At 48.4% G+C, this 15,263-nt stretch overlaps 1 protein-coding gene across 1 annotated transcript; it reads left to right on the top strand.

Annotated features, from left to right (window-relative positions):
• Positions 1-5,769: 5,769 nt before the first annotated feature.
• LOC142498682 (rho-related GTP-binding protein RhoU-like) lies at positions 5,770-14,867 on the top strand. The gene is made up of 3 exons (XM_075606949.1): positions 5,770-6,203; positions 8,515-8,573; positions 12,245-14,867. The coding sequence occupies exons 1-3, from the start codon at positions 5,981-5,983 to the stop codon at positions 12,695-12,697; spliced, it is 735 nt and encodes a 244-aa protein (XP_075463064.1). The 5' UTR covers positions 5,770-5,980; the 3' UTR covers positions 12,698-14,867.
• The last annotated feature ends 396 nt before the right edge of the window (positions 14,868-15,263 follow it).

Below are 15,263 nucleotides of genomic sequence, written 5' to 3'. Positions count from 1 at the left end.
CCAACCCAAGAACCCTGATACCGGCACTCAGAGTACAGTACAATTTCACATAGACTACAGTAGCCTGGGATATCAATTCCCCCACTAGTGGGGTATTTAAGCCCCTTTCCAATGACACACTAGCGTTTTATTAATATTCGACAGCGACGACGTTAAAAATACATATACATAGTACAATAATGTTCAAATCCCCTGGGGGCGACTGTAATGTGACAGAAGTCACTGGGAGACATGGCAGGTAGGTTGGCAAATCCATGCGGTACTACACGCAGCAGCTGCAGTCATAGTTCCACCACATTGTTTGCAATTATGAAGTCTGTTAAATCTCTGGACTTCAACAAGGGGAACTTAAAGCTCCCACCCAGAGGCGCATTAGCTGCCTTGGCCCGCAGTGGAGTTGGTATGGTAATGTGCTGCCAGTCAGGCTGCAATCTACAAGCACTGTGTGAATGCCCCGTAACATCCCGCACATGCAAAGTGTTTAGTCAAATCAGGGAACCACGAGAATGCCGGGTTTGCCCCAACAGAACTCCGTAGGGTCACCCTCCTAGGCCAGGTGCCCGCTGTGGCGGACGCTGCAGGGACAGGAGCCGCCCCACAATGGGGCCGGGCCCGCTGCGAGGGGGGGGGGGAGCCGCTGCGCTGACAGAAACTCCTGCTTGCAAGAAAGTTGAGATCGGGAGTCGCGACGGAGCGCTAGGCCACGCCCCCGGCGGTTCAGCCAATGAGGGCGCACCTGCCGGGTGACTACATGGCCGCGCCCCGTCACTCCCCTGTCTTTCCCCCTGCGGCTCTCTGCAGACCGGGGAATTCGGCTGCACGCGCCGCCAGCTTCGCAGACACGCGTGCAGCGCAGGCACTGGCGCCGCAACACTCAGATCTCCCACACACTTCAATATGATCATTCTGTCAAACACAGCCGTCTCCCCCAATACACTGCAGTAGGATCGCCCTACTATACACATCAGAGACCCCCATAGACTTCAATATAATACCCCTCTGAAATACCAGGAACCCACCTTAAAGCTGCAGTTCAGGCAATATTCTGCATGTGTGTTTTTTTTAATAAATCAGTTCTGTAGTAAGAAAAAATACTTTTAGCATTTTCTGTTTTAAAAAAAACAACTTTGAAAGACCAATTTTCTTGTATTCTATTTTAACAAGCATGCTTGTTCCTATAGCAACGATTTACATTCCCCATATTTAAAGATGTCGCCAAACTTTGCCGATCAATAGACGGAGAACGAATTAACTGGCAGCGATGCAGTTCTTTAGGTAATTAGAGATTGCCCACATGAAACTATTGAAGTAAAAAAATAATAATAATAAAAAAAAACGGGATCCTGAACTGCAGCTTTAAAAGAGGCAGTCCCTGTCGGGACCAAAGTGTACTAATGGCAGTGATATGTTTAACCCTTTGAGTGCCTGAGGGACTGTAGCACCAGAGGGCCACAGTCCCTTCCGGCACTCGCGGTCTTGTGAGCGCTCCGTCACTGAAGGAGTCCTCCCCATTCATTTCACTTTAATTCTCATTCGGAACGCGATCTCCCCTAGAAAAGCGAACACGGACCCTTGAGTGCCAGACCCCATGAAATAGTAGCGACGGCCATAGGGCACCCAAAGAGTTAATGGCTCAGTCCCTCCGAGGAGCAAAGTGTACTAATGGCAGTGACATCTTTAAGGGGTCAGTCCCTCCTAGGACCAAAAGTGTCCTAATGGCAGTGACAGGGTTAAGGGGTCAGTCCTTCCAAGGAGCAAAGTGTACTAATGGCAGTGACATGGTTAAGGGGTCAGTCCCTCCTAGGAGCAAAGTGTACTAATGGCAGTGACAGGGTTAAGGGGTCAGTCCCTCCTAGGGGCAAAGTGTACTAATGGCAGTGACATGTTTAAGGGGTCAGTCCCTCCTAGGAGCAAAGTGTACTAATGGCAGTGACATGGTTAAGGGGTCAGTCCCTCCTAGGGGCAAAGTGTACTAATGGCAGTGACATGGTTAAGGGGTCAGTCCCTCCTAGGGGCAAAGTGTACTAATGGCAGTGACATGTTTAAGGGGTCAGTCCCTCCTAGGAGCAAAGTGTACTAATGGCAGTGACATGTTTAAGGGGTCACATCTGGGTGGTTTTTTTGTACCCAAATCTGACTATATGGGTGTTTTTAATATTTTGTTTTCTTATGTATACACAGTGAGCTGACACTTGGGAAGATGATGTTTTCCTCTGTCTACTCACTGTTGTCACTGTGTTCAACAAGAGTTTGCCCTGGCACCCCCCCCCCCCTCCTGCTCCTCCATCTCCCCTGTATTTCCCAGTCCCCTTATCTTTATTAGCTTTCTTATAAGAACAGAGTGGTATAAGTGTTAAGAAAAACACTTGCCAGAGAAGCATACCCCCATTCAGATGCCCCAGAGAAATTCAGCTTGTAATTAAATTACCAAAAAGTGAAAGCAGACAAACCTTTTAACAAAAAGTACAGTTTAGGGAAGTAAATTATAATGTTACGTTCTCTATTTTCGGGCTTGCACTATTAAAGCAATAGGCGGATCGTTATGTCTGTAACCCACGTTGGCCACAAGAGGGCACCCCATGCAAACGGCATGCATGTGTATATATGCGTGTGCGTGCGTGCGTGCGTGCGTGTATATATTATTTAGGTTATGGTGGGTGAAAAGGTGACTAAAAACCCTCCACCGTATAGCATTTAGCATATAAAAATATTACTTGTGAGCACATTCACATGTCTTAGAGAGGTCTGCAACCCTGCCTTTCACCATTATCACCTAGCATACAGTGCTTCCACTGCAGCAGGGGATTCTGGGAAATTACACGCAAATGAGCACACAGTGCCACATTTTGTCTCAAGTCCATTATTACATGGAACCCTTAAGTCACACCGAGCATTGGTGCTATGTGTGTGTGTGTGTGTGTGTGTGTATATATATATATATATATGTATATATATATATATATATATATATATATATATATATATATATATATATATATATATATATATATATATATATATACAGTGTTCGACAAACCTATATATTTGCTCGCCCCGGGCGAGTGGATTTAACCCCCGGGCGAGTAAATATTGGCCCAAGCAGCACACGTTTGGTACTAGGTGGCGAGTAGATTTTTTTGTGTGGCGAGTAGATTTTTTGGTGATTTGTCAACCACTGTATATATATATATATAAAATATATAGCCCACAGTGTACTCAGCGCTTTACAAAGACAATACAGTACAGGGAATTATAATACAATAAATGCAACAAGGTCAGACGATAGGAAAGGAAATCCCTGCCCCGGAGAGCTTACAATCTATATATATACATACATGTCTGGCAGGGCCGGCTGGGATATTCGCGGGCTCGATTCAGGGATATGTGCGGGGCCTCAGCTCGTACCTTCTCCGGCGGCATCTCCCCCTGCATGGTCCCGGCATCATGGCTCCGCGACGTCAAATCGCGTCACGTTGCCATGACAACTGGATGTCACGGCGCCATGTCATAGCTGCATGGCGTTGCGGCATCACGTGACGTCCCATTGTCTTGGCAACGTGTCGCCATTGGCCATCGCGGAGCCATGATGCCGGGACCATGCAGGGAGAGATGCCGGGAGATTGCCGCCGGAGAAGGTAAGAGTTACAGAGGCCCCGCGCTCGCCCCGTCGCCATCAGTTTCATTGTCATGGGAGCCAGTCCCCCATGTGAGGCTTCTGTAACCGCAGGGCTCGGCGCAGGGGCCGCGGCAGCACCGCCATCACATCGGCCCTGCGTGCCCGGCTATGTGTATATGTGTATGTGTCTATACTTATATATTTCTGTCTGTATGTAGGCATATATTTAGACACATGTAGAATACATATAATTATATATAATATATATATCATTGGCTGAACCAGCTCACGTGACGCTGACGTCATGTGACTGCAGCCGGAAATGTCACATTGACATGTCTCGCCAAAATGTAGCAGCGTTGACGCGCAGCGCCGCGGGCACTTGAGGAACTACCATAGGAAATCGGGTAAGAGTCCCGGAAGTGCCCGCAGACGTAGCGACAGCGCCCCCATGAGCTCGGGCTAACACTGGCGAGTTATTTAACAGTAGCTACTGAAAACAATGGCTAAGGAGATAATGAAGTCTGCTACATCTGTATGTATATACAGTATATATATATATATATATAACGGAAATAGCTGTGTTAGTCCATAGCCTGTTAGCCATATTCCTTTGTTAATCAGTACTGCCGACCTGAGGAAGAGGAGAAATCTCGATAGTTTGTCCTATGACATTAATTGTTAATCCAAATAAAAAATGTATCACCTAATACTGAAGAACATATATATATACACACACACACACACACAGATACGTGTATATATATATATATATATATAATTTGCGCTCTTGCTCTATGTACACATGTATATGTTGTGCGATGGATATAGAAGGGGTTGCACACAGCCTGTGTATATCTGTGCTGGCGGGTGCAGTGCTGACCTGGTGAGCAGTGCATTGGGGGTCCCCGTAGCGCTGCGGGGGTTCAGTGGCGTGAAGGCGGGGCAGTGTTTTGCATTAAGCGCTATGACTTCATTTGCTCGATGCAGAGCCTGGGGGGACCCTACTCCCGCAATGAGCTCAGCGGGTGCTGCAAGTCCTGATCTGGCTGTGTGCTGAGCAAGCGAGGGCTTGCTAACCTATGCAGCAGCGACTCCAGTTACCCAGTTACACACAACCAAAGGCTCCTTATACAAACACTGCCCTTCTTCTGGACCCCTCTGTGCATCTCTGTGTCATACCAGTACCATATCATTTAGATTGTCAGCTCTGGGGGCAGGATTCTGTTTACTTTTATATTTGCTTTGTATTCGCACTGTATTGTATCTAAATCACTCTGTATATTAGATTGTAAGCTCTGTTGTTCAGGATTCCCCTTTCCCAGTGTTTCCTTTTCTCCCTGTATTACATCTGTACCCCTTTGTATATGACAGTGTAAGATCTGTGGGGCAGGATTCCCTTCTCCCAATAGTCTCTTTCCTACCTGCTGCTCCTCTCCCTATATTGAATCTGTATCACTGTGTATATCAGATCACAAGCTCTGTGGGGCAGGATTCCTTTCTCCCAATATTTCCCTGTCTAACTGCTGCTCCTCTATCTGCATTTTACCTGAATCTCTCTGTCTATTGGATTGCAAGCTCTGTGGACAAGGGTTCCTTCCCCCAGTAGTTAATTTTGTCATTACTGCTCCTCTACCTGCATTGTAAGGCTAGTTTTAATGTAAGATGAAGTCCTGGCAGGATTGCTCATACTGGGCACACACATTAATAATATTCCACAAACACAACAAGGCGATCTCTTGACCTCAAAATCTTGCCCTGCAATCACTTCTGGAAAGTTTTGTTGTTTGGCAGCTCCCTATTTTTGCACGTAGCTCCCCCCCCCCCCCCCCCCCCCCATCAAATAGAATTTAACACAAAAAGTCCTTTAAGTGTTACATATAATTAAACATAATTAAAATGACACAGCAGGATTAGTGCATACTAAAGTATCCAGCTATTCTCCCTGCTTTGTGTGGAGTGGGTGGGGGAGGGAGAGGGAGGGAGGGTTGCAAGGGGTCCCCCTGCTGTTCAAATCCAATCTCCCCCCTCCCTTCTATTTCCTCCCCCCATATCCCAACCCGGCTGCCTGGCTGGTTCAGAGGAAAAGGAGGGGGGGAGTGCCTTATGCAGAGGAGGAGCTGGTAAGGGGATTTAAAAAAGTGATCCCTCTTTGCAGAAGCAGGAAATCAGTTCAGTGTAAAGTTCACCTGGCTGTGTCCTTAGGGCTGGAGCAGAGGACAGAGGCTACATTCAGTCCCTAGCCCCCTGCCCCCCTGCCCCCCGCCTTACACACCTCTTGGATCCCAATCACATTGACCCACTCACCCAGGTCTGATCTGCTCACACGTACCCCTGTGCTGGAAGGGGACACGGAGAGGAGCAATGCCACCCCAGGAGCTGATGGGCATGGATTACACATCTCACTTTGCACCTCCTGTGCCACCCCACCAACCAAAGCCTGTGCCCCCTCCCAGCCCCCAGGAGAGGAGCCTGAAGTGTGTGCTGCTGGGGGACGGGGCAGTAGGCAAGACCAGTCTCCTGGTCAGTTATAGCACCAACGGGTACCCCACCCGCTACATCCCCACCGCCTTCGATGACTTCTCAGGTAGGTACCAATCATATATAAGGGGCAAGCTCAGGGTGGTGGTGGTGGGGCTGTGTGCCCAATGCACCTAAGGGTAGGAATTTAAATGTTAGGGCTGCCTTCCGGAGCAAGATGCACCCCATAAATACATCCTATATGAAGGTGTTATTTATACGATTGTCGCGTATTACTGCTGTGAAGCGCTATGTACATTAATGGCGCTATATAAAGAAAGACGTACAATACAAGGTGTCACAAGCCCGCCGGCCCGGGTCGGCCGCCTGCCTGCCTTGTGGGGCTTGGAACTTTCCCCCCTATGTTAAACCTTTGCGCGTAGGACACAGGATTAGAGCTGCGTCAGCCTGCTTCCAGGATATCCCTGCTTCAGACTGATTGAGCCACCTGTGCTGAAGCAGGGATATCCATAAAATCTGACATTTTGGTGGCCCTTGAGGACTGGGGAGTTGCCCACCCCTGTGGTGGAGGGTAGTACAGTAAAGAGATTCAACGCTGCTGGGCAAATGGATCCTAAATATGAGGATCTAATTAAGTGTGTGGTCAACAAGTAGGACCAGGGGCAGACGGGGTAGGAAAATAGGTATTTATCTGCTGCCAATGTCTATATGTGGAAATCTATCCATGTAACATAGGGTTGCTTGTCACTGAAACAATGTCCCCGTATAGAACAAATGCACACACTTTTGTGGGTTAACCTTTTCACACACTCATTTTTGTTAACTGAATGAAGGGGTTAACTGATTCTGGTATCAAACTACACAGCTCATGTCTGATTCTTTTAAGCATCATTGTCCCTTTACCTCCTTAAGGCTTTGTCCCCGCGGGCGCTGAACGCGCTCATGCTTGGAGAGCCGCATGAGCGCCGGGCTGTCCTTAAAATTTTCGCAAACGCTCAAGGGGGGCGGGGGGGACGCTGCAGGGGAAGCTGAGCGCGCTAGAAACTTTAAAAAAATTGTTTACTCGAGCGCCAATGAGCGTGTGCCCGCACATACGCGCGCATCGCGTGAGCGGGGACTTGCATATATATATATATATATATATCTCAAGTCACCTCGCCAAGCACTGCCCGCTCAGCGCTAGTGGGGACGCAGCGTAAGACGTACACCTTTAAATTATATATATATATCTATATCAATCCATCAAATACTCAATACTGTTCTGTGGCTAATGAAATGCTTTTATTTGAGCATTTTTTTAGCCACAGAACGGTATAGAGTATTTGTTTTTGATTATTAAGCTCGCTAACACGGTACAGACACACACGCACACACACACGCACACATTGTGTATATGTGTATATATAATTCAGGGCATACAATAACCGTAATAATCTAAAAGCTTGGAGTGGGTGCTTCTGCAAACGTACTAACTGTACTATGTAGAGGTGTAAAAAAAAAAAAAACAGGCACACCAAATAGTGCAATAAATGTCTTTACTAGCTCAATATTTCGGCTTCCCAATGGAGCCTTTTTTAAGAGTCTGGATAAAGGCTCCATTGAGATGTACCTGCTTTTTTGATAAATTATACACAAATTCACAATCCTATATTTTGTCTGCAACATACAGTGTATCAGCCCATAGGTGATTTGTATACATTCCTAGCCCATAGGTGATTTGTATACATTCCTTTGCAAACCCCATCTACTATTTTCACTCCACTACAGTTCTGATCACGTTTTCCCTTCCTCAGAAACTCTCCCAATTGCACCCCATTAACATCATCAGATTGATCCCAAAGAAAATTCATAGATCTACTGTAGTTCTGGTCCGGGTTTTGCAGCAGGGAGACTTATTAAAAACAAACAAGATATGTAATATATGCCCTGTTTTTAATATCTCGTAGTAATGTAGGTTTTCAATGTCCACTTATGTCAAAATACTGTTTTTAAATATAGTTCACAACATGAATATACCAATATCATATAAAAATAATTTTTTCCCCTTAGTCATAGTACTATTTGTTTCCCTCCTATATAGCGCTGACAGTGTATAACAGCGCTCTACATATCATTTTGCAGACACACAGTCCCTGGCCCTGTAGAGATGACATGATCTAACTTTGGTACACGAGGCACAGGCAGATAAAGTGATTTGCTCTCAAGGTCACAAGAAGGAGCTGACACTGGGATTTAATCTGGGTTCACCCACTTCAAAGGCAGTGACATTACCACTGTGCTAATCCTAGCAACTAAAGGGTTAACGTGTAAATTCACTGCTTTGCCTAGCAAATCTGTTAAAATGTGTCTCTATCTATCTATGTATCTATCTATGTATCTATCATGAAGTTAACCCTTTGCCATCCTTTCCTTTGCAGCGTTGGTGCAGGTTGGAAACATACCAGTGAAGTTGCAGCTGTGTGACACAGCAGGACAGGTATGTACAACGCTGATCTCTGCAGTCACATAACACGCCGTATCCTTGGGGCTCAGATCCCCATAGGCTCCCGCGTGTTATAAAACCCTTCTTAATAAACTCTTCTTCCCTGTTACCTGTGCACTGTGAGAGCTGCAGGTGTTCCTGCTGCCATGTTACAGGTCCCTGCCTTAGTGCAGTGTAACCTGTGTTACCTGTGCACTGTGAGAGCTGCAGGTGTTCCTGCTGCCATGTTACAGGTCCCTGCCTTAGTGCAGTGTAACCTGTGTTACCTGTGCGCTGTGAGAGCTGCAGGTGTTCCTGCTGCCATGTTACAGGTCCCTGCCTTAGTGCAGTGTAACCTGTGTTACCTGTGCACTGTGAGAGCTGCAGGTGTTCCTGCTGCCATGTTACAGGTCCCTGTCTTAGTGCAGTGTAACCTGTGTTACCTGTGCGCTGTGAGAGCTGCAGGTGTTCCTGCTGCCATGTTACAGGTCCCTGCCTTAGTGCAGTGTAACCTGTGTTACCTGTGCGCTGTGAGAGCTGCAGGTGTTCCTGCTGCCATGTTACAGGTCCCTGCCTTAGTGCAGTGTAACCTGTGTTACCTGTGCGCTGTGAGAGCTGCAGGTGTTCCTGCTGCCATGTTACAGGTCCCTGCCTTAGTGCAGTGTAACCTGTGTTACCTGTGCGCTGTGAGAGCTGCAGGTGTTCCTGCTGCCATGTTACAGGTCCCTGCCTTAGTGCAGTGTAACCTGTGTTACCTGTGCACTGTGAGAGCTGCAGGTGTTCCTGCTGCCATGTTACAGGTCCCTGCCTTAGTGCAGTGTAACCTGTGTTACCTGTGCACTGTGAGAGCTGCAGGTGTTCCTGTTGCCATGTTACAGGTCCCTGCCTTAGTGCAGTGTAACCTGTGTTACCTGTGCGCTGTGAGAGCTGCAGGTGTTCCTGCTGCCATGTTACAGGTCCCTGCCTCAGTGCAGTGTAACCTGTGTTACCTGTGCACTGTGAGAGCTGCAGGTGTTCCTGCTGCCATGTTACAGGTCCCTGCCTTAGTGCAGTGTAACCTGTGTTACCTGTGCGCTGTGAGAGCTGCAGGTGTTCCTGCTGCCATGTTACAGGTCCCTGCCTTAGTGCAGTGTAACCTGTGTTACCTGTGCGCTGTGAGAGCTGCAGGTGTTCCTGCTGCCATGTTACAGGTCCCTGCCTTAGTGCAGTGTAACCTGTGTTACCTGTGCGCTGTGAGAGCTGCAGGTGTTCCTGCTGCCATGTTACAGGTCCCTGCCTCAGTGCAGTGTAACCTGTGTTACCTGTGCGCTGTGAGAGCTGCAGGTGTTCCTGTTGCCATGTTACAGGTCCCTGCCTTAGTGCAGTGTAACCTGTGTTACCTGTGCGCTGTGAGAGCTGCAGGTGTTCCTGCTGCCATGTTACAGGTCCCTGCCTTAGTGCAGTGTAACCTGTGTTACCTGTGCGCTGTGAGAGCTGCAGGTGTTCCTGCTGCCATGTTACAGGTCCCTGCCTTAGTGCAGTGTAACCTGTGTTACCTGTGCGCTGTGAGAGCTGCAGGTGTTCCTGCTGCCATGTTACAGGTCCCTGCCTTAGTGCAGTGTAACCTGTGTTACCTGTGCGCTGTGAGAGCTGCAGGTGTTCCTGCTGCCATGTTACAGGTCCCTGCCTTAGTGCAGTGTAACCTGTGTTACCTGTGCCCTGTGAGAGCTGCAGGTGTTCCTGCTGCCATGTTACAGGTCCCTGCCTTAGTGCAGTGTAACCTGTGTTACCTGTGCGCTGTGAGAGCTGCAGGTGTTCCTGCTGCCATGTTACAGGTCCCTGCCTTAGTGCAGTGTAACCTGTGTTACCCGTGCGCTGTGAGAGCTGCAGGTGTTCCTGCTGCCATGTTACAGGTCCCTGCCTTAGTGCAGTGTAACCTGTGTTACCTGTGCACTGTGAGAGCTGCAGGTGTTCCTGTTGCCATGTTACAGGTCCCTGCCTTAGTGCAGTGTAACCTGTGTTACCTGTGCACTGTGAGAGCTGCAGGTGTTCCTGTTGCCATGTTACAGGTCCCTGCCTTAGTGCAGTGTAACCTGTGTTACCTGTGCGCTGTGAGAGCTGCAGGTGTTCCTGCTGCCATGTTACAGGTCCCTGCCTTAGTGCAGTGTAACCTGTGTTACCTTGCGCTGTGAGGGACAGACTCTGTGGGTTGTAGCTCCCTTCTGTCTCTTCCATGATAAAATGGATAAGAAGTGAAGTGACACACTGTGCTCATTTGCACGTCATTACCCAGAATCCCTGGCTGCAGTGGACAAGGCCGCCAACAGATTTCCCGGGGCCGGGACTAGAGTTTCGCCCGCCCCCCCATGTCGGCAGTCTTTCCCCCTCTCCCCATTAGTTCTCTTCCCCCTCCCCCCCACGTTTCACTCTTACCCCCTCTCATCCTCACTCCCTGCCCTACCCCTCTCTCTTACACCCCCTCTCTCCTCTCACTCTCCCACCCCCCTCATCAATTACCCCCCACCCCCGCTCCCTCAATTCCCCCTCCTCACACTTATTCCCTTCTCGCTCCCCCCACTGGCCACACACCATTCCCCCCACACAATACATACAAAACACCCTTACTTTGGGGATGGTCTCAGGCCGCTGCGCCCCAGCTGTGGGCCTCCCTTACTGTCCCACGCAGGGCCTCTCTCTGACACCGGGAGCTGGGTCCAGATTCAGAGTGAGACCTGACGCGCACCTTTGTCAGAGATCGCATGAGAGCGAGGGGGGCCCACAGCTGGGGAGTCAGGGCCCAACGGCAACAGAGGCCCGGCAGCCGGACATAGTAGTTGGGCCTGCCCTCTGGCCAGGCCCAACTTCCAGCACCGGTCGGCCGAGCCACCCCGCTGACACCAGGCCTGGGACACTTGTCCCGGCTCCCCACGCCCCGTCGCCGACCCTGGCTGCAGTGGAAGCACAGTTTGCTAAGAGATAATGGGGAAGGGCAGGGCTGCAGACCCTGTAGTATTTCTATTTGCTGTACACCATACGGTGGAGGGTTTTGCCACTTTTGGTACCCACCATAACTTTATTAATATCTGGTTATACCCACGTACCAGCTTCCCGGTGCATAGCCCTGCAACTTTGCACTGATGAGACACAAAAGGTTGAAACAGCTGTCTGTGAGCAGGGTTACTGACTGTGCACTTCTTTAACCCAGGCTGTGCTGGAAAGCTGTGTAATATGGCAGGCACAAGCTTATAGGGATCCATAATAAAATGAATAAGAAGTGAAGAGTGACACACTGTGCTCATTTGTATGTCATTACCCAGAATCCCTAGCTGCAGTAAAGGCCCTGTTTGCTCAGAGGGAAAGACGGGGTTGCAGACCTGTATGAGACATGCAAATGCACAACAAGTTGTATTTGTATTTAGTGAGACTATGTTCTATCCCTCCCTTCTGTCTGTCACTGTCCCCTTGCAGTGAGAGAACCACACTGGGTGACCATTAGCTCCTTTCTGTTTGTGTCACTGCAGTGGAAATACGCTGTGTATTTGCTCCCCTTGCAGTGAGAGAACCACACTGGGTGACCATTAGCTCCTTTCTGTTTGTGTCACTGCAGTGGAAATACGCTGTGTATTTGCACCCTAAACCACCGTACAACTTATCTGCACGAAACTGCAAGGCCTCTAACCCCCCTCTGTGCCTCCTCTCTTTACCAGGACGAGTTTGACAAGTTACGTCACTTTTGCTACCCCAAGGCAGACGTGCTTATCCTGTGCTTCAGCGTCGTCAGCCCCTCCTCCTTCCAGAATGTGTCCGAAAAGTGGATCTCCGAGATCCGCCAGCACTGCCCCAGCACACCCCTTGTCCTGGTGGGCACCCAGTGTGACCTCCGTGAAGATGTTAAGGTCCTCATACAGCTGGCGAGGTATCGGGAGAAGCCCGTGCCTGCGTCGTCCGCTAGCGCCTTGGCAGAAAAGATCGGGGCCGTGGCTTACGTGGAATGCTCCTCCCTGACGCAGAAGAACCTCAAGGAGGTGTTTGACACGGCTATCCTCTCGGGGCTTCGCTACGCCGAGCTCAGGGGCCAGCGGGATCGGAAAATGGCCGCCACCGCCAGCAAAATGAAGACCCTCTCCAAAGGCTGGTGGAAAAAGTACGTGTGCGTATGAAGGCTCTGCAGGCATGAGAAACCGCGTCACGTCATTACCCACTGTGCATCGCGCGGAGCGCAGGACTAGAATATAAGGCAAGTGCTAATCCACTTTTCTTATACCGCAAACCTATTGCCGTAAAGGAAAATGCGACTGAAAGTGAAACGTTATTCCCGCAGGGAGGTGATTAATCACACAGAATGATTCAGCAAAAAATAACCAGGAAATTCTCAGGCCGGAGATACTGCAGTGGACAAAAGACGTAATACAAATGTACGGCCTAGTCTAATAATGCAGGGAGCGGACCGCTGAACCACCTTCTGCAATATGGGCAGAATCCAACGGGAGATTTTGATGACATTGCAGATTTAAATGGCAAATTCAACAGGCACTGCTGTAGTTAGGAGGCCATGACAAAGGCGTTAATGTTGCAGCGATTCCAGTGATCACGGCAGAGTTATAACTCTGAAAATGTACGCCGGCTGCTTTTCTCTTTACATTGTTATGAGGCGACCTTTTGCCTCAGTACTTCTGGAGCGCAGAAGATGTGCCGGGGCGAATGTGCGCGAGGTTCTCAGGAAAGTGGACCTGCGGGTTTTTATCGGCTCACGGGTCACCGCCGCGAAGTTGGGCTCGGCAGAACTTGCGGCCTCATCCCTACTCCCGGACACATCACTGAAAACAACTTCAAAATAGCAATCTGTACCTCTTCCCAATCTCCGGCTACCTCGGGGGGAAAAATGTGTTTCTCGTGATTTAACCCCTTCCCGGCTGGATAGGACTGCTGTCTTTTCTGAGTGGGAAGGGGTTAGGTTACTGCCGACCAATGTTTGATTCTTGATTCTTTTGTACATATTTTTTTAATTTTGGCAAGAATGTATAGCTTTAAGTCCTGTGGATTCACGCCGTGCTGTTTAAGGCATCAGTCCATCTCATTGAGGGGAGAATCGCTTAAAGAAAACCTCTCTTCCAGGAGGAAACCATTCAAAAAAGAGGGGAATTCATGGAGTGCACCAATTCCTTTGATTACGAGGGGGTGGGAAGGGAGTAACCAATCAGAAGGCAGCATGTGGCCCAAGCATATTTGCCATTGGCCGATTTTTTTTGTGTCCGCGCCTTTCCGATGGTTTGAAATCCCACTACCAAATGTTCTGCCTGAAGTAAAATAAGTGAATTTGTAAGTCCGTTATGGCGCCTGTATGTGCGCTGGAAGGGATATTTGCTTTCAAAATGGACTGCTGCACTAACCCCTTTGAAGCTGCAGTAAGACATAATGTAGATTGCAGCCCTCCAGCAGCGGAGGAGTTAAAATCACGATTATCTATCGCCAAACATTGGCAGCTGCTTGGGAAAATGAAACGTGTACAGCTTCTGTTTTTTTGAAGCGTTGTTAATTTATGTATCTGTAATACAAAGTGTAAGCAGGGGAGCCAGAGTCTGGGGAAAGAGGGAGGGTTAGTCCTTAAATGTTAGTGAATGGGGTGCAAATGTAAGCAGACTATAAGGAGTATGCTCCAGCCCTCGTGCAATGTCTCTCATACTGACATGTTCTGCACCAACAGTTTACACAAGTATAAACCCTTTTAAGACATGACATTATAGTATATCTGCATCTGTTTGTGAGTCTCTCTCAGTGTGTGTGTGTCACATGACACACACACACACACACATCTTCATGGAAACCATATGCTATGAAAGATTTTTTACAATATGTGTATGTATATGTTTTTATATGTATAGTTTGTTTAAAACTAGGGCTGGTCTCTTAATTTGTGTATGTATACATATGTATGCACACACATACACGGGTGTATTTCTCATGGCAATCAAATGCTTTGAAGATCCTAATCGTTATATAAAATGTGTGTGTGTGTATATTTTATACATGCAGAATTTGTGAACGTACAATCTAAATATAGGGCGGGTTAATGTCTTCCTGTATCATGCACTGTTAGTCTGTCACCCCGATTGCCTCATCCAAGTGACACCCTTTAGGGACTGGATGATAAATTTGGATGAGATGTTTCTCTCCCCCCGTCCCCCGTCCCCCCTTTCGTCCTGGCGTAGCTGGTTTCCTGCGGCTTTGACCCAGAATTAGTGGTTGCTTTATAAGCAAGCGTTTGGGACAAAGACACTTTGCTGTGATTTTGTTCTGGAAATAAAATGACTTTGCATTGTTAAAATATAATTGTGTGCCTGGCTGGACTCTGTTATTGGACCCGTGACTTTCTTAGAAGAGGAGGGGTGAGTGTTATATGCAGATTTTGCAGATGGAGTAGGTACAAGGTGACAGACAGAACGGGCCCATGGTCTGTCTCTCTCACACCAGGGTGACAGTGACACTGACCCATGGTACAAATGGCCCACTGCAGAATGACATCCCACTGCAGAATGACAGGGGTTATATGGCCATAGAGTCTGTTCCTCCCACTTCAGGGTGACTTGGTGACTTAAAAGTGTGCAGTAACCCTACTGTATATATACCTACTCCATTTCAATACCCCCATTAAGTTCCCTCTGTCTAGCACACAAACAACTTCTATAAAATCTTCCCCGCTACTCTGCTGGCAAATCATTTAGAAAT

This window comes from Ascaphus truei, chromosome 7 (assembly GCF_040206685.1).
Source record: "Ascaphus truei isolate aAscTru1 chromosome 7, aAscTru1.hap1, whole genome shotgun sequence".
In the NCBI taxonomy this organism is placed as follows: domain Eukaryota; kingdom Metazoa; phylum Chordata; class Amphibia; order Anura; family Ascaphidae; genus Ascaphus; species Ascaphus truei.
This window is presented reverse-complemented; position numbering and strand designations above follow the sequence as displayed.

Excerpts from the sequence above, each read along its gene's own strand:
- LOC142498682 (XM_075606949.1), top strand. The coding sequence starts at position 5,981 with ATGCCACCCCAGGAGCTGATGGGCATGGATTACACATCTCACTTTGCA. Across the intron at positions 6,204-8,514 it reads CGCCTTCGATGACTTCTCAG|CGTTGGTGCAGGTTGGAAAC; the intron begins GTAGGTACCAAT and ends TTTCCTTTGCAG. Across the intron at positions 8,574-12,244 it reads TGTGTGACACAGCAGGACAG|GACGAGTTTGACAAGTTACG; the intron begins GTATGTACAACG and ends TCTCTTTACCAG.